Source organism: Xyrauchen texanus, chromosome 45, assembly GCF_025860055.1.
Source record: "Xyrauchen texanus isolate HMW12.3.18 chromosome 45, RBS_HiC_50CHRs, whole genome shotgun sequence".
Lineage (NCBI taxonomy): Eukaryota > Metazoa > Chordata > Actinopteri > Cypriniformes > Catostomidae > Xyrauchen > Xyrauchen texanus.
Window position 1 is genome coordinate 21141900 of NC_068320.1, and position 24820 is coordinate 21166719.

The 24820-nt window shown below is 39.1% G+C and overlaps 1 protein-coding gene and 1 long non-coding RNA gene across 4 annotated transcripts in view; one reads left to right on the forward strand and one right to left on the reverse strand.

The window, feature by feature from the left end:
* Positions 1 to 24820, forward strand: part of LOC127637564 (signal peptide, CUB and EGF-like domain-containing protein 1) — a 90996-nt gene that overhangs the window by 33287 nt on the left and 32889 nt on the right. For 2 of the 3 annotated variants that reach the window (XM_052118678.1, XM_052118680.1), the window contains 4 exons: positions 6232 to 6357; positions 8340 to 8456; positions 14343 to 14432; positions 21245 to 21361. In XM_052118678.1, the coding sequence (XP_051974638.1) occupies positions 6232 to 6357; positions 8340 to 8456; positions 14343 to 14432; positions 21245 to 21361 (450 nt within the window). The remainder of the gene's footprint in view (positions 1 to 6231; positions 6358 to 8339; positions 8457 to 14342; positions 14433 to 21244; positions 21362 to 24820) is intronic. The other variant, XM_052118679.1, reaches the window with a different exon arrangement.
* On the reverse strand, positions 7645 to 11680 carry LOC127637565 (uncharacterized). The gene is made up of 2 exons (XR_007969758.1): positions 11460 to 11680; positions 7645 to 8468 (listed from the first exon to the last, which is right to left on the reverse strand). It is a non-coding gene; the product is annotated as an uncharacterized LOC127637565 (long non-coding RNA).

A 24820-nucleotide genomic window follows, 5' to 3' on the forward strand; every position in this document is an offset into this window, starting at 1 on the left:
CTGTTAGGCAAGCTTGTGTTTGAAGAAGAGATTGGGTAGGGTTTTTTTTGTAAAAGGCTGTTTTCAGTTGTCAGACATCAATGGTTGCTGGTGAAAAAAAAAAAGCCTCATTGAAATTCATGGCTCAATACCTATAGCATTGTGCATTTGGAGAGAGATTGAATGTCTGACAGATTTCAATTAAAATGGCTGTTACAAGAGATGGGAAAATTAGGGGCCTGTGAAAGCATGTGTGCATGTGCATACGTATAGGTATAAGTTTTAAATAATCAGAGACTAAATTCACCTGTTAAGTTAGAAAAAAGTTCCCTTTTGATTCAGTTCACTCGACATTGCAGTAAGCACTATGGAGAAGTGTCCTTACATGACCTTATTGAAACCCTTATACAATCACGGAATCTTCTGTTTGGCAATGGTGTCTGAGCCACGCAGTAGGCCTATATAAGTGGGCTCTCAGTCACCATTTCTTCAGAATTTTCTTCCTTCAACACTGTGAAATTCATCTTTGTCTTGGAACACTTTCTACTTAGCTGTCGATATACACTTACAGAGGACAGAACTTCTCAGCAAGACACACGAAATTTATCGATGTGGCACTCATCGAAATTTATCGATGTGCGTGTTTTGAATTACCTCAATGATTGGCACTATGGACAGCACCAGACTTCTACCAACAGATTGTTACATTGGGTCAAATTTTCAGAAGAAAAGTGGTGACCATAGATGCATTCAACATAGGTTGGGGCGCGGTGTGCGATGTCCAGCTGCCGAAAGTCGGGCATCCAAACTTTCTAGTTTTGAGAGCTTTTCATTCCGACATTGTGAATCACCCTGTTCTGATTCGTTCGGACAACACAACATTAGGGGCATACATAAATCACCAGGGTGTACTCCGATCGCCACAATTAATGAGCATGACACAACGTCTTCTCCAATGGAGCGGGCGTCATCTCCTCTCATTGCGTGCGACACATGTCCCAGGCTGTCTGAATTTCGGAACAGATCTGTTGTCACATCAGGGAGTATTACCAGGGGAATGGAGACTTCATTCTCAGACAGTTATGAGGATTTGGGAAATATTATGCAAAGCAGAAGTCGACATATTCTCCTCTGCGAAGAATGCCCACTCTCCCCCCTGGTACTCCATGTCCCAAGCCCCACTGGGTGTGGATGCACTGTCTCACAAATTGCCGGTGCTCCTCCATTTTGTCATCAGCAAAGTCAGAGAGGACATGGAAACAGTTCTGTTAATTGGGCTGAAATGGCCCAATCAGTCCTGGTTTCCGGAGATGATAGAAACACTAGATGGCCCTCCATGGGAAATACAGCTGAGGAGAGACTTTCTCAAGCACAAGGCATAATTTGGCATCCCCAGCCAGATCTGTGGAAGCTACATGTGTGGCCCCTGAATGGATGAGCCAGAATTAGCTCAGTCAGTGATGAATACCATTTTACAGGCTAGAGCACTGTCCATGTGATGCCTCTATGCACTTAAATGGCACGGGTTTGCAAATTGGTGCTTTTCACCTGGTAAAGACCCAGTGAATTGCCCCATAACTGAGATTTTGACATTCTTTCTAGAGCGGCTAGATGCTGGCTTTACCCCATCAACACTCAAGGTTTATGTAGCGACTATCTCAGCATACCACGCCCTGTCATAATCTAGTCATAAGTACCCTTAGGTGAGCGAGGCGTTTGATCCCCCTCGCCCGACTTGGGACTTGAATCTGGTGCTGAAGGCACTCACAACTCCACATTTGAGCCACTGGAATCTGTTGAGCTATGGGTGCTTTCCTTAAAGACTGCACTCCTATTGGCTTTGACCTCATTTAAATGGGTAGGTGACATGCAGGCGCTTTCAACTGACAGCTCATGCCTGGAGTTTGGTCCAGATCTGTCAAAAGCCATCATTAAACTTAGAAAAGGCTACGTGCCTAAGGTTTTCTCAACGCCCTTCAGGGCTCAGGTGGTTCGTTTGCAAGCCTTCTTTCCCCCACCATTTAATTCAGATGAAGAGCAATCTAAGCATATGTTATGTATGTTTTTAAAGTTTAAACTATGTTTTACTAAACTATTAATTTTATTCATGACATAAAACAACCAAAATGAGATGTTCCAAAAGCGTCTGTCTAATGCATGTGTACAATGACGCGTCCTTCGAAAAGCCTTTAGAATAAATTGCATAATTAAATAGCTAAATGGATTGTTGTGGACAGTAGGCCAATGCCACAAAAATGTATTATAATTATCTGAAAAGTAATGCATTGTAATTATCTGAATTATAATATTTATAATATATGTTATATTTCTATTTATTTAATCATTATATATTGAATTGAAATATTGTTATTTGAGGGCCTTTCTATTTATATATATGATTAATTGTGATTTGTTCAATTAATTAATCAGATTTTCATGTAATTAATTCGATTAAGATTTAAAATTGAATGACTAGTTTTTTTTTTAGTTTTGCTTAAACTGTTAAAATCTAACTGAAATGATTGCTAACCTTGTTAAAAATAGACTTCAGCCACTCTTTCCTAACGGGATGTTTCGGGAGGATATGCAGAGCTGCAGGTGCTACTTACAAGAAGGCACAGCACAAAGCTTCTTTAAATTATTTTTACTGGTAACAAAATTTTGTTAAGTTACACAAGTTTGGAATGAGTGGTTTTTGCAGCTCAGTTTCAGTCTTTTTGGAGCGGGTTGGAAGTTTTCAATTCTGAAAGTTACAATATGTTTTTATAGTACATTGAATTCAAATTGTTTTATTTCTCAATATATGACCCCTTTAATTATGTCAACATTCCATCTGCTAACAATTGAACTCAGAACAAAATCCATTACATCCGATCCATGTTGTCAGCTTTTGTTCTTCTCTTAAACAGTCCTGTATTAGTCTCCCCATTATAATAATACCGCTTCACCCTTTGAAAAGTTTAGTCTGTCTTCAGAGGTCTTTAAATTCAATATTGTCCACATTATGTTGACATGCCGTCCTACAAAGACTGATTCCATCCTCTTCTGTCCATCTATGGACATTAAGCCAAGCTCAGCTGCTGGAAACATTGTGTTAAACTGAACTGTATTTGTTGTATAAATTATTATACGTTAGACTTTAAAAGGGGCTTCCCATTTGACATTTCATTTGGGGCTTTTAAAGCACTTCTTTTAAGTGGTGGGGTTATGGGTAACAGTGCACTCAGAGTGTATACTTGTGCCTGATATTAAACAAAGGCACATGCATGCGTGCATGGGTCTACTCTCTCTCTCTCTCTCTCTCGCACACACACACACACACACTTGAAATTCCCCTAATTCCCATTTTCTTTCACTTTGCTGAGTGCCACACTGACAGAATGAGCTGAAAGGGGTCACTTTCATTTATCTTCCTATCTATGTTCTAATTACTGAAATGACAGCTGTATGGGTGTGTTGAAAACATGCAGTCAGGCCATGGGTCTTATTGGATCTCCAACACCTCTGGTTAAAACAGCATCAAACCCTGGGCAGCTCAATCAAATGTCTCACACTAGTATTACTGTAACTTTATGGTCTCTCTTTCTCATGTGAATCACTTGATCTTAATTGATAAAGTGTAAATGTACTGTAGTGGTGTATTTAAAGAGGTGATGAGCAGGGCAGTATAGAGACTGATGCTGCACTTTCAGATGGAGTCAGTATATCTCTTGTGCTGGGATGTTATGTGGAACTCACTTTATATTTGGTGACTCAGCAGAACCTTCTCCTATCTTTAGCACTTTATTTTACCTTAACTAGAGCAGTGTTTCCTGAAAACAACCAGAACTGAAAAATGACTTACTTGGCAAAAGGAAGAGAGAGAGAAATACTAAAGTGTAAATGGCAACAAAAACCATACTGTACATTTAATTAAATTATTTATTTTTAATTTAGTTTATTTTAAATGGTTAATGAAGTTTAAGTGGTATAACAAACTGTAAATGTATCAAATGTATATTAATTTATATAACATTTTAACTTTATTTTTATTCAATTTTACTATAATTTATTCCTCAATCTTATTATAATATATTTACACATTTTAATGGTATAATAAATTAAATGTAAAATAAATACAAATTTTATTAAACAAGTTTTGTTTATTTTAATGTAATTATTTTTTAATTGATTGTTCATGTTTGTAAATATGTACACTGACAATGTAAAGCTTCTTGAAATTAGAAAGGTTTTGTAGCCTGTTGGCTTGGTTTACCTGCTTGAGAAAAAGTGAAAACAATATGTCTTTTAATGGTCTATAATTCATTCTTTTTTAAATAATATTTTATTTTATTTTATCCACTTTTCTCCCAATTTGGAATGCCCAATTCCGACTACTTACTAGGTCCTCATGGTGGTGCGGTTACTCACCTCAATCTGGGTGGTGGAGGACAAGTCTCAGTTGTCTCCGCTTCTGAGACCGCCAATCTGCGCATCTTATCGCGTAGCTCATTGTGCATGACACCGCGGAGACTCACAGCATGGTAAGATTCATGCTACTTTCCGTGATCCATGCACAGCTTACCATGCGCACCATCAAGAGTGAGAAGCCCTAATCATGACCACGAGGAGGTTACCCCATGTGACTCTACCCTCCCTAACAACCGGGCCAATTTGGTTGCTTAGGAGACCTGGCTGGAGTCACTCGGCACACCCTGGATTAAAACTCATGACTCCAGAGGTGGTAGTCAGCGTCAATACTCGCTGAACTACCAGTCCCCTATATTTCAATTATTTAAATACTTAGTTTGGATTGTAGTAGATAGGATATGGAACAATCAGCCAATCACAGGCAAACTTTTTCTGTCACTCAGAATAGACAAACTAAATCTCTATAGTCATTCATAGTTCTACACATTCATGACATACAGACACTCTCACACTCTTGGGTGCGAAATACGGCAGATCTTTTGATGGCATTCTCCAGAATCCTCGTTAATTAGGAACATCAAGGTGTCCTATGGGTCGCAAACAGAAAAGCAGCCCTTATTCTGCTCTGGCCTGAGAGCACTCAACGTCTCTCAAGAGGTGGCAGAAACCGCCATGTTTCCACGGAGACTTGCTTTTGTGTACACACACATTCTTCGCTCATTGTTTGGCCTTAAGATGAGGAGGATGTCCATTAGGGTTCCTCTCTGTCATTCCTGGTCTGTCTCTTTTATTCAGCCCTTTTATGCTGTCGTTTTGTTTAGGAAAAGAGCAGGATTCGGTCAGGATGGTGAAAGATGCCTTGTTAGATAACCACACTTTGCTCTACTTGTGAGATCAGAAGGAAAGAACAAAGTGGGGGGGGGGGGGGTGGACTGTCATTTTATGCCTTTTTGTTAATTACTTTTCAGAGAAATACAGCAACTTTACATGAATATGATACCAGCATTTGTCACGAATACGGTACACTTTTGTGTCCGGTGACTTTTTTTCTTTCTTTCTTTTTTTCAAGCATCAGAGGCACAAACCCCAGATCTTTTGTTATGAAATCTATTAAATATGTTAGATAAATTATTGTCTCTCATTAAATTAACCTAACATGAAAAGCAGTGTGTTTTACTTCCCCTACCGAGTGATACTGTAGCTTTATTTAGGCTAAATATTAAACTCTTTATTTATTTATACATTTGTTTATTTGATGTTTATTGCTAGAAAGCTACAAAGGAGTACAAATCAGGGTTCAAACAACATCCTAAATTTTGGTAACAGGGTTTAGAAATTTCAAACCTTGTATAAAATCGCTATAAAATAACATAGCTTATGTAATATTTTTGGTCTAATGAGTTTGATGGTCAATGTTTTATAAAAAGTTAACTTACCATTTGTTTAACCCCCCAAAAAGTGCCGTATATTCCTCAAATCTGCTTATTACTTGCACTGTAATATCACTCACTCTTGAGAGAAAATACAGAAGACAGAAAGTAAAAATATAGAGGTGGGAGGAGACATTTTGCAATCAGAGAACGAAATGGAGAAAATGAAAAAGGATTGTGAATGTTTGCTGAACATGTTGTCTGTGGAGAAAGTCTTTGTGTGTGGCTCCATGGGTCAGCCGAGATGTCAGTGTTGTTCTGTGTGTGAAAAAGATTCTGTGGCAGAATCATTAAACTAATTTACACCACTCATAAAAATCAAATGCTCATCTCAATGAGGCTGTCAGTGCAGTGTTTGTAATGGAACTGTTTCTCTTTCTCTCTCTCTCTCTCTCTCTCTCTCTCTGGGTAGATGGGATGAACTGTATGAATAAGGACCATGGCTGTGCGCATATCTGCAGAGAGACTCCCAAAGGCGGGGTGGCGTGTGAGTGCCGCCCAGGATTTGAGCTGGCAGAAAATCAGCACGACTGCAAACGTATGTACCAACTTCGATAATCCTCTGAATCTCATTCTGTGCTCTCAAGGGAGCGTTCACACAAGACATGTTCCTGCATTAAAATCAGCAAGAGAGAATGCAACAGAAATGAATAGAAGTTGTGCTTATAGGCACGTTAACTAAATTACAACATTGCTAATATAAACACTCAATATACTTGTGCATATGTAAATATATTATTCTGCCCCCAGATTGATCTGATTTGTCCATTGTTTTAAAACTGACATTGTTACGCTGCGCTAAGAAAATTGACCTGTTTAAAACTTAATAGCCAACGGCTTTTAAAAAATATTCTTAGGCTGAGAGTCTCATAATTTATCATATATCATTATCATCAATATACTATCTATATGTTTTCCTTACAGTGATATGAAACACTTGACCCACCTTGTTTTGTTGTTGTTGCTTTTTTCCCTGAGCTATGGGCCTTTAATTTTGGGTATGTCACTTTAAAAACACCATCAGAGCTTAAAGGATGGAATCCTTTGACCCAGAAACACATCTTTATCTTATTTACATAAAAAGTAAAGTCTCAGACAAAATTGAAATGATTATGTCTTGCAAAGGTTAAAGTACAAACATAATATATCATTATAAAGCTAAGGCTTTCTTGTATTACCCTATTGCATAAAACTTAAAATGTGCTTCTGTCTTTGTGAAACAAAATGATGGAGCAGGTCACAACTGCTTAGTGCACTTTTAAAATGGCCACATTAAAATGTAGATCCCAGTTCTAAATTATAAAGTCAGCATGTATAATTGATCTCATCTGGGTTAATGACACTTGTTTAGATTCTCTTCAAGTGGTATGAAAAACCCTTTAGTTTTTCCTTCCTGTGCCACAAAATGAAACTGAAGATATACAGTATGTCAGAGAAAAACTGCTTGTGGAATCAGAGCTAAACAACAGGTTTACAGATTTTTTCAAGTCTGCCCTTTAATACTGACTTCTCCTTAAACAAACCACCTCAGCCACTGATCTGTCATGGACGTATTAGTTACAGTGCTGTGGTTCTGGCCTAAACATCTGGAGAACTTTCATCTTCGATTTGGCGTTATTCTATTTTTAATTTAAGAGCTGGTACAAGATTGACCAAAGTCCTTGAAACTCCTTTTAATCAAAGTATCAGATCATGTTCTGGAAGTGGAATATTAGAATGGTCTCTTTGTCTAACCAAACATGTTTAAGTGTAACTGTTGAAGAAGTTTTTGATTGCACAAAATGTATTTAATTGGATTTGACAACTAAACATCTGGGGTGGGTGATCTTATTAACAGCCTTTTATTGGGATTTGAGACTTCATGACAACGTTTGACATTTCAAGTGTGCATTTGTATGTAAAGACAGAGGCTGATTCCTAATTTGAATACTTTTACTTAGTACAGAAAGCATGTACTGCACTGGCAATGATAAAGTATAAAGTATAAAGTTTGGAGTTAGTCAGTACACCAATATCGGAAGTCAAAATACTACATCATAAAATTGCATTGTTATCCTGCATTGGATAACTGTCTGTCTCAAACCAATCCACTTGCATAGTGCAAATGTTAAAATAATCTACAATAGCCTTAAAAAACATACTTTATATTAGGTGTCTTTAACTACTATGTACTAACGTGAAAATACATAAAATACAATTACTTGATTAGGGTTGGGGTTAAGTGTAACTACAGATTTGTTTAAATGCAGGTACTTTAAATGTAACTATGACGCAACAACAAGTATGTACATAATAAGTACATTGAACCAAACGCTTAAGTACATAGTAGTTAAAGACACCTAAAATTATGTGGGTCCAAGCATGCATTGATGCATACTTCGCTCAGATGAGACCCGCAACTTATTATTGGGTCCTGACCCACTATTTAAGAGAGTTTGTGTGTAAGTGTACTTTGTATAAAGGGGTGTCCATGTTGGTACATTTTTTTCAACACTCCTCACAGTTGTTGTGTGTTACCAGTGACATGTAACTATGGAAATGGTGGTTGCCAACACACATGCGATGACACAGACGTGGGGCCTGTATGCGGATGTCATCAGAAATATGCCCTTCATTCAGACAGCAAGACCTGCATTGGTGAGTCTCATGCTGTACACAAACAAACACATCACATAGTATAAATACATTAAGGTTAACCTACATGTATTAAACTGCTTGGTCATTTGTGCAAGTCTAGCTTCTCTATAGTGAAGGTCTACTGGGAAGGAAATGGCCATGGCAATCTCCATGCACACTCTACCAAATTTTGGCCTCATAATTTTTACACAATGAGAGTGTGGGAGAGAGAGAAGAGAAGAGAGGGAGAAGGGGGCGGTGGGATGGTAGTGCTCTGCACTTTACCAGGGTTATGACTGAAGGGCTGTTTCAACAAACATTCTGTCTCGTTTGTCAGAAGGAGTTTTTGTAGGCCAGCTGAATGGTCCATATCATGGCTGCGGTGAGAAAGTACATTGAGTTTGAGAAGGGAAAATTCTTGCACGGCTAACCCCAAAGATTGGCCTCATGTCCCATAGACAAATCTATATGTTCCAGCCCATGTGGCGTCCGTGAAAGAACCAAAACCTTGTGGAACTAAAGAATGAAAATTTGAATTCCCAAAAAATTATTAGCTCATCCTCATGTCACTCCAAACCCATATGACAACCTTTCTTTTCACGGGGCTGGAGATGCTTGGCACATTTTAAGGTGTGATTACACAAGACTTTGCACTCCATTCACTTCCATTCAAACGCATTTGAACATGGAAGACCAGAAACGCAAGCTCATGTGTGGAAATTTCACATTGTGCTGCATACCAAATTAAAATTTTGGTGAACTTTAATGTGCAAATTTGTTTGATGAGAAGACGAATAGAAGATTGAAACGTCACACACTGACACCTTGTCTCAATACAAAGAATACATATTTCAGAACAAAATGTTTTAATTGTGGAAGGAAAGTGAGTAGATGGTATATTTTAACAATTCAAATTTAATACTTTTTGTTATTTGTGATTTATTATTATTACAACCAGAAGCCCTTGAGAGGAACATCATATCCTTTCCATTAAGCCTAGTATGACTGCGACTGTAGGCTCTAATAGCCTCAGTCCCTATTCACTTTCATTGTATGGTAAAATTAGCATTTTTCTAAATTTCTCCTACTTGTGTTCCACAGAAGAAAGAAAGTCACATGGGTTTAGGGCGATATAAGGGTGAGTAAATGACAACAGAATTTTCACTTTAGGGTGAACTAACTCTTTAAATGAATAGTTTACCCAAAAATGAAAACTCACCTCCAAAAATGACCTAAAAAGCACATGAATGTACCACAAAAGAAAGTAGTCTCAAATCTCATTTGCGTTTTCATACATTCAAATATGGTAAGTCAAGTTTGACACCAGTGACAATGACATGAAAACTGAGGCAAGTCTAACCCCATAGATTGGTCTTGTGTGTCATAGATGAATCTAAAAATACCAGTCCACATATCTTTCATGAGAACTACTTGCAGCTTGGGGACTGTGCTTGCTTTAGCAGTTAGCCGCTAATTCAATGATGGAACAGCTTATTAGTTGTAACAATGAGGGAAACACACACAGCTAATTTGGTCATTTATATTCTCTCCTGGCTTTGATGCTCTCATTCTCCCATTCTCTCAGATACACACACACACACACACACACACAGTTCAAATGGACTATTAAAGCAGGACTATTTTAATGTATCTTTGCTTTAGAGAAAGTTCAGAGGGTATAGAGAGATTGTGGGTTGGGTGAGAGTGAGATGTGTGTGCATGTGTATTGTGGAAATGTGCTTGATGATGCAAATTTCATCACCAAAACCTCTGTGTGCAAAACACATTCATCATACTGGTAATGGTGGAAAAGCCAACCAGTCGGCCCGTGGAGTTCTGCCATACTTGCCGAAAGGGAAAGCTTTATACGCTAGGTGGGTAAGCATGCATCCAGGGCCAATACTTCAGAAATGGCTTTCTTTTTTCACACTGCAAGACAAATGACCTGCAGGTAAGTTTCGTTTTTAATGCTTGTTTTCTTATGGTGAACCTCCTAGCCTCTGCAAAGTTTGACTGGAGGGAAGGATTTTTACATTGTGTTGTGCCAGCTTGTGTGTGTGTGTGTGTGTGTGTGTGTGTGTGTGTGTGTGTGTGTGTGTGTGTGTGTGTGTGTGTGTGTGTGTGTGTGTGTGTGTGTGTGTGTGTGTCATTTGGCAGCCAAGAGTCTCTGCTGTCTCCTCTGTGAACTTTAAAATTGCAGAAATTGCTAAAACTGAAGGATAGCTACCGCTGTCGGTAGTCGGTGCAAAGTTTCTCACTATTTCTATTCTACCCATACTAGCATTTTTCCCTTCCTTGGTCTTGCGGAACTTTCGGACCCATTTAGAACCAATTTAAAAACTGGTCAAATTAACCCACTAGACCAAGGAAGGTGTAAGCTAAAAATCTTCCAGATAGTGCCTGTGTGTGTGTGAGTGTGTGTTAAAGGGATAGTTAACTCAAAAATGAACATTCTGTCAAAATGTACTTACGCTCATGTTGTTCCAAACCTGTATGGCTTACTTTCTTCCACTGAACAATGCTAATAATTACATAATTTTCATTTTTGGATGAGCTGTCCCTTTAAGTCTTAAGAGTCTAAAACAGCAAGCATTGCTGTGGGTTTAGTAGGTCAGTCATCAGTCATGCAGAGTTGGCATCAGAGCCTGAGCATGTTTATGGACAGGAAACACATTTACATTCCATATTACATGTGTCTCGCCACATCACCAGGTGACCAATCAGATCCTCACTCTCATGCCAAGCTATTTCTGGGGTAAGAGCTGTGTGACGTCAGTTATATTTTTAAAGGTGCACTCAGCCATTGTTTGTTTATGTTAACTTGATGGATATTGCAGTAATTTTTTACACAACATCACCTAAAATGTTACCAATGCCATTGTAGAAATGCGCTATTAAGCATTAGCCATGGTTGTGGCCTTCTGTTGACTGACCAAACATGTTTTGCATAACACTGACAACTGACCTTTGCACACAAATGCACACACATCCTCCACAGAAACATAAAAATGTGTTTTGTTGTACCTGCTGATTTCCATACACTGGAATGGCTGATTGCCATACACTGGAATGGCTCTCTCCCGCCCTGCTGCCTGTCGATCTCAATCCACTCTTCCTTTCCAGCTTCCACGGAGCGACACCAAACGGCCGCGAGGAAAAGAAGAGGAGTGTAGCGATTGATCCCACCCCATCCCTCTCTCCCTCTGTTCTTCCTTTCCCTCTATCTCTCTCTGGACCCTCGCTGTGGTCTGTGTGTTCAGCTGTGCGATGTGGGTCTGGTCTTTCCTTATGTTTAGTGATCCTTTAGGACTTCCCTTTGCTCCTGTGTGTGGCGTCTGTCATGGGCTCCTCCTCTTCCTCTTGCCTCTCTGGTGAAAGTTACTGATTGCCTGTCTTGTCTGCAATTTAAGGGTGATTCTGACAGGAATAAAGTGGTTTATTAACAAGAAAAATTATAAACGGTTAAATTGCACCTCTCAATTGCAGCCTGATCAACAGTAGTGCCCCCACCAATCAGAAAACAGCATCCCATCTGACCAGCCAATCACCAGTCCCGCCCCTGCCTGACCTCTGAAAACAGCCAGCCAATGGCAACTCCTCATCCTCAGCCCCCATAAGCATGAACCAACCCCGTCTGCAACCTTGAATAAAAAGAGTCACTAAACATCGTAAAACTGGCCTCCACTCCACTCTCATCTGTTATTCTTTTTAATTTAAAAAGTTCCCATCACTTCTTCTCATGCCAGTTGCATGTTTTCTGTCTCTGCACACTCTCTGTCTTTCTTCGTTTGCTCTTATTGGCTTATATATTCGCTCCCTGTCATCTTAGACTAACACAAAAGCTGTCATCTGCCTGCATGGTTTTTGTCAGTGTGAAAGTCTCTTGTTTACCTCTTAGTCTTTCTATTTTTCCCTTCTTTTTATGTAAAAACAGTAATAGTAACCCCTGTGCTTTTTTTATGTTTACAGTAGTCACATTAGAGGTAGTGAATTATTGATTTATTTGTTTATTTAATTTCTCTGTGACATCGTACTCAAGCCAACCTCTAATTGGTGGAGTCATTTAAAGGAGCCAGTCAGAGCCAAGTCTTGTAGTTCCCTTTTTTACTCAAATGTATACACATATATTTATAAGCACATACTGTACATTCTCTGGCACATATAGTCTTAATATCAAATGAAGCGCCTCTAGTCATGAAGTTAGGGCAAACTGATTTTTGGTCCCAACCTTAAATGAATAGTTCACCAAAAAATTGCATTTCTGTCATCATTTATAGTACTCACCCTCATGTCATTCCAAACCTGTATTTTTTCTTTCTTCCATGGAACACAAAAGTACATTTTATGCAGAGTTTATGCTGTTCTTTTATATATAGTGAAAACATTGATGTGAAGTGTTGAACTGCAAAAATGACAGAAAAAGCACCATAAAAGCACCATAAAGTCAAATTTGCATACTTTAAATTTCAGTTCTCGATTGTTCATGTGAGCGATCCAATGACGTTCAAAGTCACTGATGTCACACCTGGTGCAATGTGTCTTTCTGTACAATTTTTTAATGTATGCAAACATGAATGAGGACATTTTTGGTCTGCTCCTCACAAAGCTATCATATGGGTTCAGAGAACTTGGAATATTGCACACCATTGTTTTATGGTCTGGTTGAATGGTGCTTTTTTGTCATTTTTGTAGCTTGACAGCTACTGTCCCCATTAACTTTTATTTTATGAAGAAAAAATAAGAGCATGAACATTCTGCCTAAAATTTCCTTTTTGTTCCGTGGAAGAAAGAAAATCATATGGTCGACATGATGGTTAGTAAATTATGACAGAATTTTCCATTTTGGCAGAACCATTCCTTCAACACAGACCTCCATATCCTGATTGGTCCTGTTTGTCTCCACTCATTCAGGGTTGGATCCCTAAGGCCCAGAAGCCCACCCCTTCCACTCTAACACCAATCCCGTGCTTGTATCTGCATGCTCAGAAGACATTTACAATAAACGTTCTCAAAACACGAGCCTAGCCATAGCATCCCCATTCCCTACACTTGGACAGTGGTTTTCTGCATTGACTTGACTGCCAAAACCAGTTGTAATGTGTTCCATAGACAAACAGGCAACCAGCGCTGCCCCAGACTCTGTCATTCATTTACTTCTCCGCATGCCCCATCCCTCAATCTCTGTTCCTCTCATGGACCCCACCATGAGACCACTCTTTCCTCAACTCCTTCCACGTCATCCTTATCCTGTCACTGAATATATCGTGTCCTTTTGTGTTTAGACTCATTTTTATTTCTCCTTTGTCATTTTATAAACATGCAGTTTGTTTTGACATGTATCCATCCCTCCCCTCTTCCTCCTTTCTGTGTCCTCCCTATGTTTCTCTCTCCCTCCTCCACTGCTCGTCCTCTATGTAAACGAGTGGCCGTTTGATATGGAAGACAAGAACTACAACGGAAACGTCATAATGTCAATATCAACCCCTCCCAGTCCAATCCACTGATTCCCTTATGTTAAGCTCCTCCCATGTCCCCATGTTCGTTTTTTCATTTTCGGGATATCTTGATCATTCTTTTATTTATCTATTTGTTCATGTGATTAACACTCTAACAGGGTTATTTGCGCTTCTTCATGGCTTTACACCTCTTGGCTTTGGTTTGGGCTCAAATGCCAAGATGGTCAGGCAGCCTGCTTCTGGGCCTCTACGCCCAGTCGGCGTCCATGATCTGGCCGGTTTCTACCCAGTCAGCTTGTATTCTGCTGATATTGGGTCAGTCCAGCCTGTTGCGGGCGTTGATGGGCGTGGCGCCGGGGGCGGGTCAGCCTGGCTGTCTTTATGGGCGATGGACTTTGGGCTTCTCATTAACCTACTCCTCCCTGTTTGTCCCCTGTCACTTGTGTTTTAGAGAAAGATGAGGCTGCAATTGAGAGCTCTGAATTCAATACCACGTCAGTAGCTGATGTGGACAAGCGGGTGAAACGTCGTCTACTTATGGGTAACTCTTTTCTTCCTCTTTCTATGTGTTGCCATGGCGCTTGTGCTGCTACCCCCTCATTTCTTTCAGTCATTTAGTTTGTTTGAGTTGCTTTTCTTTCCTTTTACCCCTCCCCCTAAGGTCACTCATCGATATTTCTGTCGAACCCACAAAATATTAGAGAAATGTCCTTCAAAACATGACAAGGTTCCTTTTGCACTTTCCTCAAAATGTCTTCACCGTCCCCTCTCTTATCTCTGAAAAAATAACACTGAAAACTAACAATAACTGACCGCTTCCATCCACTTCCATTTCCAAAGAAACAACCAAGATGGCTGCAAAAAGGACACTGGATTGCTACACACAAGAGCCACAATAACCTTAGGAATAGTTTACCCAAAATTATGTCATTATTTACTTCCTTATGTTGTTCCAAACCGGTATGACTTTGTTTCATAAGCAGAATGCAAAAGATGTTTTAAGGAATATATCGTTCTGTTATTTCAATGTAATGGCAGCATATAGTACTTCACTTTAAAGTAGGACTGTCAATCTTTGACATTTTTTTTAATCAAATGAATTACATGATGTACCGATTAATTAATACAATCAATCGCATATATAAATATTTGCTGAGAAAGTCCCTCAAATAACAATAATTCAATATATAATGACAAAATAATTAGAAATAGTTATATTTACATAATTACAAATTATATATATATATATATATATATATATATATATATATATATATATAGATAGATAGATATATTATATTATATTAAAAATTATATTCAGATAATTAAAATGCTCTACATTATTGTGGTAGAGGAGTTAATTATTGATAAGACAATGCAATAAGTGGCTTTAGAATCATTGTATTGTTTATTTGCATAATATTGAACATAAGCCAATCATTGGACTACAGTTCAAAGCAATCCATTTTGCAATACAATTTGACAATCAGTCATTTAAATAACACATTAAATCGACAGCCCTACTTTAAAGCTTTAAAAAAGGACCCAAAAGTATAATCAAAGTATTTCATGAGATTTGTGCATCAAATTCCAAGTCTTATGAGGGCATACTGTGAGAAACAACCCAAAATGTATGTCGTTTTTCAGTAATAAACACTGTTCACGCTCTCACAGCGCACTTGAACATTAAACAGGTGTCAAGATTTTCACTGAAAAATTATTTAAATTTCACATGAAAAAAAAGTACAAGTTTGGAACAACACGAAGGGTGAGTAAATTATGACATAATTTTCATTTTTAAGTGAGCTGTTCCTTTAAAACAACAAATCTTTCCTTTTCCATACACATTTCACTGCACAAATCCTGGTGAAAGACTTAAAACTGTGCAAGATTAGCTGCAATTAGATCATTTTAAGCAGTGATTAGTTGATTTGGCAGAACATTTGTGGGCTAAACACGACAGAAAATCGCAAGATAATTTTATGGAGAAAGAATGACATGAGGTTTGGTCCAGCACTTTCCACATCATAGGATCCTGTGGGCTGTGGTGACCCGCAGTGGAAGATGCCTGCCATCATTTATACGGTCTATTAATAGTACAGTATGTGTTCTTAAGAATTCAACTACAATTTACCAATTACCCACATTTACCCTCTGTCATCTATCTGTCCTTAAAATTAAGTGTCTGCTAAATCAGGGTTTCTCAACCACTGGGTCGCGGATCAGAGTCTGCATGGGTCAGAGTACAAATGACCAATTAGGAAGACAGAGCTGTACATTTGCCTGATGACAATAATCCATAAATACTACGAATCGTTCTTTTTTTGACAAGGTCTCTTTACGCAAAGTTGCATGCGCTACTCAACACGTGGCACGCGGGCCACAAGCTGCTCTCAGCCATCTAAAATATATTTATCTTCAGCCTATCAAATGTGCATGCATTCAATTGAGATGTTCCTTTATCAGAGGGTTTTATGGTAACTCTCTGAATGGCTGAAGCGCAGCACAGTTAGAGAGGAAAATAAACTACAAAAGGATGTAACGTATGAAATAAACAACAAAGAATATCTGATGACTGATGTTTAATAATGTGCGGCGGTCCGTCAGCGGGCGCGTTCATAGAAACAGTGTGTGCGCACATGCGCGGTCTGTCAATAAAAATGCGCGCTCTCAATCTCACCTGAGAGACACTCATTAGCGCGAATCTGTCAAACTCGTTTGAAAAGCTTTACAGAGATATTTGTCTGTCTTTGACAGTGACAACAGAATTGACTATATCTGTTTTCTTTATTGCAATGAATGTGGGAGAAACTGGCTCTTTGAAAAATTCAAACCAAACCATGAGGAAATTGAACGGTTAAATCACTAATTTAGGCTTTTATATAGGCTTGTATGATATCTTAATATATTATAAAATGACACATTCTTAATCTAAAAAATGTTCACTATAAAAATTATTTTGCAGTGGGCAAGAGGTTGAGAAACCCTGTGCTAAATTATCTATGGCTATCTGTTAGCTACACTGTTAAGAAATATTTCCATTATCTTTCCCCCTTTTAAACTACCTAATGGAGAAATTGCTATTTTAGGGTGGTTCACAATGATTTTACCCCTCTCAAAGACCATGTCAAATCAAAAAGGTAGGCTATTTAGTCCATATCTGTTAGCTTTGAGGCCATCCATATGCTTGTGTACTTTCACATCAACAAAACTAAAACTAAACTAAAATGAAATTTTAACAGATATTTGCATTTCAATTTGAGTCTTTCTCTTTCAGGAAAGTACCAAAAATATTGATGACTCATCTTGCACTCACCCTAATAAAATGAACCCTGGAATGGCAATGTCCCTTTGTCAGAAAGGGCATTTATTGCTTATCACCCTATCCAGTACTCACTAAGCAGTGGTCTAAAACCCTTTTTCTAGCATCCTTACCTTAGTGTGCCCATCTGCTACAGTTATCCTCCCTAAGAGAGTAAATAACTGACACAGAAGTATTCCATTTGTCCTTGAATTCATGAACCAAGCTAGATTTTTTTGCAGGGATGGGGGTTGGTTGGGGGCATGTGATACACAGTCTGACTGGATGGGGGTGGGCAACGTGGATACAAATACGGAGGGAATACAGTGACAACCGGGACGGAGAGCTGCGGCTGTGAATGGGATGCCCCCCCCCCAGGGATTCTTAAATAAGTGGCAAGTTGTTTGTGGTTTAAAAAAATCCCACACAGTACATTCAAGTCAATTTGAAATACATTTTATCCAATTGGGTCTAAAACGATGTAAGCAAATTAAATTATGTCTGATCCAGTTTCCTGTTCATGCATCTCTAACTTCTGTTTGCTTTTAATATTAATTTTAGGTGCATGCAGGAACCTGAGAGTACGAAAATATATGTCCTTAATTTTCATCCTGTATCATCTTCCCTCTCTCTTTAAATATGGTGTCTTTGGTTGTGATATTTTCCTCCTTGTAGTCCAATACTGCAATGAGGAAAAACCAAATGTCAGTTTTCCTCAATCGCACCCTCATTTCTCAGTTGGAGCTCAGCACTGTCTTACCACACTTCTTAATGTGAGATTAAATTATTAGCTTCCTTAAATGCTATATTTCACATTACAACAGGCATTCATGGCCCAAGAAAATGCGTTATGGATTGACCCAAACCCATTAATGTTCTAAATTATATAATATACCTGGTTTTATGCCACCCTTTATATATTATAATGCTAAAGCACTTCTAACACGTTTTGTGTTACCATGTACTGTTTGGAGAGGTTTTGAAGAATTTTGTGAACTTGTCGACAATGTGATGTCATCACCATCATACACACTGACCTCATCATTTTCCCCTCTTAGATCATATTCCAAGTTTCAGAATGCACAAATAGGCCAGTTATGACAGATTCAGTTCCCGCTTCATCCTGTCCTGCTGTCACAGCTGGGGCCAACAACACCAGGATGTGACCAATTCTGACAAATTAAACTGAATAGTCAGTGTCAGAAAGAAAGTGCCTATTGTACCATGTGTAATACTGATTTTTAATACGTTTACCTCCGGAACATGATTTAAATAAACCTCTCACCTTAGGAAGCTGTCTCTTGTCACCAACCACTCACCCTACATGCCTATTGACAGAGAAGAAATCCACTCAATACTAAGTCTTTGGGGGTCTGTAAAACATAATGCAAGTTTGTATGGTCCATTTGGCTTTTCACACTTGAAATTGATAACCCAGGTTTGTCTTGTTCCATGTTTCACACTATTCACACTGTAGTAATTTACACTGTATATTTGTGGCACTACAAGCTGTCATTCTGTGGAAAGCCTGTGTTGATTCCTACAACTCCCAGAAAAGGGCTGCTTTTCAGCAATAGGGTGAAGGCCGGGGTTTCGGTCAGAATCTCTCTTGTGTGTGTATGTATCTGTAGGGTTGTAGTTTTATCTGGCCCTTCGCCAACAAGAGCTGACTTACATTAACTTGACGGCTGAGGAATCTTCGTCTTTCATCACGTCTTTCGTCTTTACAAACATACAAATCCATCAATCCAAAGCCTTTACTTATTTGACCACACCCGTTTATAGTTAGCCACACCCCCTGTGGAGAGATTATTTGTGCAGTTTCTTGATAGCAGTTACCCACAGACTGCTTCATCAACCCATTGTAACCATCAATCTGGAGGCTCTGCTTTGTTGGCCATGCCCATTCAGGGTTAGCCACACCCCTACACTTTAACAGTCATTCACAGTCAGCGTAGTCAACCTATTGTAGCCATCAATCAGAAGGCTCTGTTTTTTGATCATGCCCATTAACAGTTTGTCATGCCCCTTCATAGAGAGATTTGTGCAGGCATTTGAAAGAGAATACAATAACAGTCCTTCACAGCCTAGCCTAATGTAATTATCAATCAGAAGGCTCTGCTGCTTTGGACACGCCCATTTAGAACATCCCACACCCCTTTTCGAGAGATTTTAGAGCAGGTATTTTATTTAAAAGTATTTCACAGTCAGCTTCATCATTCTACTGTAACCATCAATCAGAAGCCTCTGCTTTTTGACCATGCCAATTTATAGTTAGCCATACCCCTTTAGAGAGGTACTTGCAGGCATTTGATTTGAGACATTTAACAGCCAGGTTTATCAATCGATTTATTTGCATGCATGTCTGTGTGCATGCATGTCCTGTGTACAGCCAAGCCCCTGGGCAATGAAGGTCCAGCTGTTCTTAGAGCAGTTGAATAGACTTAAAAACAGGGTCTTTGACATGCTAAATAAATCATTAATGGAAAACCTATTTGCCGCCCCTCCCTCAACCCACAGAAAAACTCTCCTGCTGAGGAGATCTTCCAATCTTTGGTCTTTTGTGTCCCAAACCAAATTGCCTGTGGGTCTTTGTATTGGACTGTATGTTCATCAGCACTGGATAGGCCAACATTTGTAAAAAGCAAATTTGTATGAAAAATATGATGGCTCATAACTGCTCCCAAATGGAGGAAACTGCCATCTTGACTCAAATGCACATTAATTTCCATTAAAGTCGTTATGTATCAGTTGACCTGAAGATTGGGACTTAACATGTCTAGAGTAGTATTTAACCTTATCTAGTTAACCGTACAATTTTTCTAATCAGTTGCAATGCAACAAGTTTCCAGTGGTAAGTAATTTCTCTACCCAAGCTTAAAGCAAAAATGTAGAGCAAGGCAACATACAATAGCACATAGCCAACCACAGCATTTTTATGTTTAATATACAGTTATATGTGGGGAGCATAGATCTACTATAGATCCCTCCCACTTCAATCAATAAAAGTACGTTTTTAATACAATGAATATGTGATGACATCACATATAAACAAAAAATTGGGTTCAGATTCATGCCTCCATAACAGTGTATTTCCCTTGTGCATCCTAAAGTGTGCAAGTTTTCTCCTGTTTATTTTGACTTTCTCTCCACAGTCATTCAGGTGTAAGACTAACCAGTTCACCCTAAGCTTTTCACCCTCCACTCTCCACCCTCAGAAAATCACAGAAAAGTTTTCTGATTTACTTCCATTAACTAGGACCACATGAGAAAACTCTATCCTTTCTTTGTCTTTGATTTCTTTCTTTCTATCTTTTTTTGTTATGAGTGACAGAAAAGTCAAAAAAATAATTATATTTGGCTGAGGGCTGGGATGGTGTGGTCATAAAATAATGTGTCCTATATTTTAAATGTAGTTTTTTATTTACTGTTTTTAGCTCTGTCATGAACCTTGTCATCTTCTAATTTGAATGCTAAAGTGCTATATTAGTTTTGATATCAGATATTACAATGAAATTGTGATTCTTTATAGAATGCCTGCTACACACTTTGGGTTTTATTATTCACACTCACATTTCCAAATATTGTAACGGTCAATAATAGTTCTCAATACAACTGCACACCCTCAAAAAGTTTATCTTTGCTAATGCTGAAGTGTGCAATTTCTATGCTACTGACATCACCAAAATGAACTGCAAAATAAACTGAAAAACAGATAGTCCCGCCCCAAACACACGGCATTGGTTGAGAGAATTTTGCTGTGTCAGGGTGGTTGGGATGCTCAAACAGCAATGTTTTGAATTTTTGGGGTAAATCAACCTACAAATGGCTTACTTATAATTTTATTTGCATTTTAATCTAGGAAATGAGGAAGTAATTTAACATAAAAAAATTACACACTTCAGCATTACTATGTCTAATTACTAACAGATAACATTTAATAAAAGCATTTGTTTGTTCAAAATTCTTGCTATAGTGATTTTTAATTGTGTTTATGCTACCTTACTACTTTTATCTGTCCTGTCCTGTCCTATGCTTGTTTGTTTACCCAGAGACCTGTGCAGTGAATAATGGTGGTTGTGATCGCACTTGCAAAGACACGGCCACTGGGGTGCGCTGCAGCTGTCCGGTGGGCTTCACCCTACAACCCGATGGCAAGACCTGCAAAGGTCAGTGTGTGTTTATGTAGATGCGTTTTGTTTGTGTGAGTGACTTATGTTTAAAGTCAAGTGTAGCGTATCTCTGTCTTTTCCTCCCTCCGTGAGCTCCTGAATGTCAGGGAGCAATTTGAGATTTCCTGTATTTAGACTGCAAAGCTCGGATCAAATTGGAGACACATTATTAAAATAATTATTTTGCTCAAAATGGTAAGGTATCGCTGGGTATGTGTGTGTGGATGGGCGGATGTTTAGGCGTGTGTGATCCCAGGCCAAGACCAACTCACTCTATGTCTGTGTGTCCTGTCGTGTGGAATGGGTCGATGATGGTCATGTTGTTGTTGCTCTGGCCACGAAGCATTTCTTCTTCCGAAATTCCAGCTTTGACGTCAATGGCCAGGGGTTTCAAAGTAAGACTGCTGTGAAGCGATCTTGGCATAGGGTGATGGTGTGTTCTCTCTAAACAAACACATGCAAGAACTCACTGACCATACTCTGGACCTGAAGACTTGTGCACTGAAGGCTTGAAGAGTAGTCATTTCCTATAGTATCTAATTTTGATGATGAATGAGTCTTAAAGTGGATGGTGTGGCACCTGTTAGCCACTCCAGTAGAAGGAGTTTGAAATTGGCTGTTTTTTCTTTTTCTGGGAGGTTGCCTTAGTGATGAGGCGTGGTCATGTGACCATTTCTTCAAGGAGGAAGAAAATGTAGCACGTATGTGCTTAAAACAGTGCAGACGGCCCAGTCTGCACCACACAGCAAAATGCCTCCACAAAACCAACCACTGTTTGATTAGTGAGGCTGTTGTACAAACCTAGGCTTCATACACACACACACACACACACACACACACACACACACACACACGCAGAGCAAAAGGTTAGTAAACGGAAGTCTATAATATCTGGAGAGCAGTGTTGGGAGTAAACTGATTACAAAGAAACTAGTTACTGCAATCATGTAATATATTACATTGTAAATTCTTGTAATCAGATTACAGTAACTGACCTTCAATTAAATTATCTGCTTTTAAGTACAGTACATTACTTGCGTTTCTCATTTCTAAAATAATATTATGCAGAATATACACTCACTTAGCACTTTATTAGGTACACCTGTACACCTACTTATTCATGCAATAATATAATCAGCCAATCATGTGGCAGTAAAATCATGCAGATACGGATATGGAGCTTCAGTGAATGTTCACATCAACCGTCAGAATGGGGAAAAAATGTGATCTCAGTGATGTCGACCATGGTATGATTGTTGGTACTAGACGGGCTAGTTTGAGTATTTCTGTAACTGCTGGTCTCCTGGGTTTTTCACGTACAAAAATCTGTAGAGTTTTCTCAGACTGGGGTCAAAAACAGAAAAACATCCATTGAGCGGCAGTGCTGTGGACGGATACACCTTGTTGTTGAGAGAGGTCAACAGAGAATGGCCAGACTGGTTTGAGCTGACAGAAAGGTACAATTGTAGTGAGCAGAATACAGGTGAAACTCGAAAAATTAGAATATCGTGCAAAAGTTCATTAATTTCAGTAATTCAACTTAAAAGGTGAAACTAATATATTATATAGACTCATTACAAGCAAAGTAAGATATTTCAAGCCTTTATTTTATATAATTTTGATGATTATGGCTTACAGCTTATGAAAACCCCAAATTCAGAATATTGTGAAAAGGTTCAGTATTGTAGGCTCAAAGTGTCACACTCTAATCAGCTAATTAATCCAAAACACCTGCAAAGGGTTCCTGAGCCTTTAAATGGTCTCTCAGTCTGGTTCAGTTGAATTCACAATCATGGGGAAGACTGTTGACCTGACAGTTGTGCAGAAAACCATCATTGACACCCTCCACAAGGAGGGAAAGCCTCAAAAGGTAATTGCAAAAGAAGTTGGATGTTCTCAAAGTGCTGTATCAAAGCACATTAATAGAAAGTTAAGTGGAAGGGAAAAGTGTGGAAGAAAAAGGTGCACAAGCAGCAGGGATGACCGTAGCCTGGAGAGGATTGTCAGGAAAAGGCCATTCAAATGTGTGGGGAGCTTCACAAGGAGTGGACTGAGGCTGGAGTTACTGCATCAAGAGCCACCACACATAGACGGGTCCTGGACATGGGCTTCAAATGTCAAACGTCTTACCTGGGCTAAAGAAAAAGAACTGGTCTGTTGCTCAGTGGTCCAAAGTCCTCTTTTCTGATGAGAGCAAATTTTGCATCTCATTTGGAAACCAAGGTCCCAGAGTCTGGAGGAAGAATGAAGAGGCACACAATCCAAGATGCTTGAAGTCCAGTGTGAAGTTTCCACAGTCTGTGTTGGTTTGGGGAGCCATGTCATCGGCTGGTGTTGGTCCACTGTGCTTTATTAAGTCCAGAGTCAACGCAGCCGTCTACCGGGACATTTTAGAGCACTTCATGCTTCATTCAGCAGACAAGCTTTATGGAGATGCTGACTTCATTTTCCAGCAGGACTTGGCACCTGCCCACACTGCCAAAAGTACCAAAACCTGGTTCAATGACCATGGTATTACTGTGTTTGATTGGCCAGCAAACTCGCCTGACCTGAACCCCATAGAGAATCTATGGGGCATTGCCAAGAGAAAGATGAGAGACATGAGACCAAACAATGCAGAAGAGCTGAAGGCCGCTATTGAAGCATCTTGGTCTTCCATAACACCTCAGCAGTGCCACAGGCTGATAGCATCCATGCCACGCCGCATTGAGGCAGTAATTAATGCAAAAGGTGCCCAAACCAAGTACTGAGTACATATGCATGATTATACTTTTCAGAGGGCCGACATTTCTGTATTTAAAATCCTTTTTTTATTGATTTCATGTAATATTCTAATTTTCTGAGATTCTGAATTTGGGGTTTTCATAAGCTGTAAGCCATAATCATCAAAATTATATCAAATAAAGGCTTGAAATATCTTACTTTGCTTGTAATGAGTCTATATAATATATAAGTTTCACCTTTTAAGTTGAATTACTGAAATTAATGAACTTTTGCACGATATTCTAATTTTTCGAGTTTCACCTGTAGTATCTCAGAATGCACAACACGTCAATCCTTGAGGCGGATGGGCTACAACAGCAGAGGACCACATTGGGTTCCACTTCTGTCAGAGGAAACAGAAAGTTGTAGCCCATACGCCTCAAGGATCGACATGTTGCACATTCTGAGATGATATTCTGCTCACTACAATTGTACAGAGGGGTTATCAGAGTTACCGTAGCCTTTGTGTCATTTTGAACCAGTCTGGCCATTCTCTGTTGACCTCTGTCATAAATAAGGCGTTTCCGTCTGCAGAACTGTCACTCACTGGATGTTTTTGGCACCATTCCCAGTAAACACTAGAGGCTGATGCGTGTGAAAATCCCAGGAGATCAGCAGTAACAGAAAAACTCAAACCAGCCCATCTGTTACCAACAATCATGCCACGGTCGAAATCACCGAGTTTCTTATTCT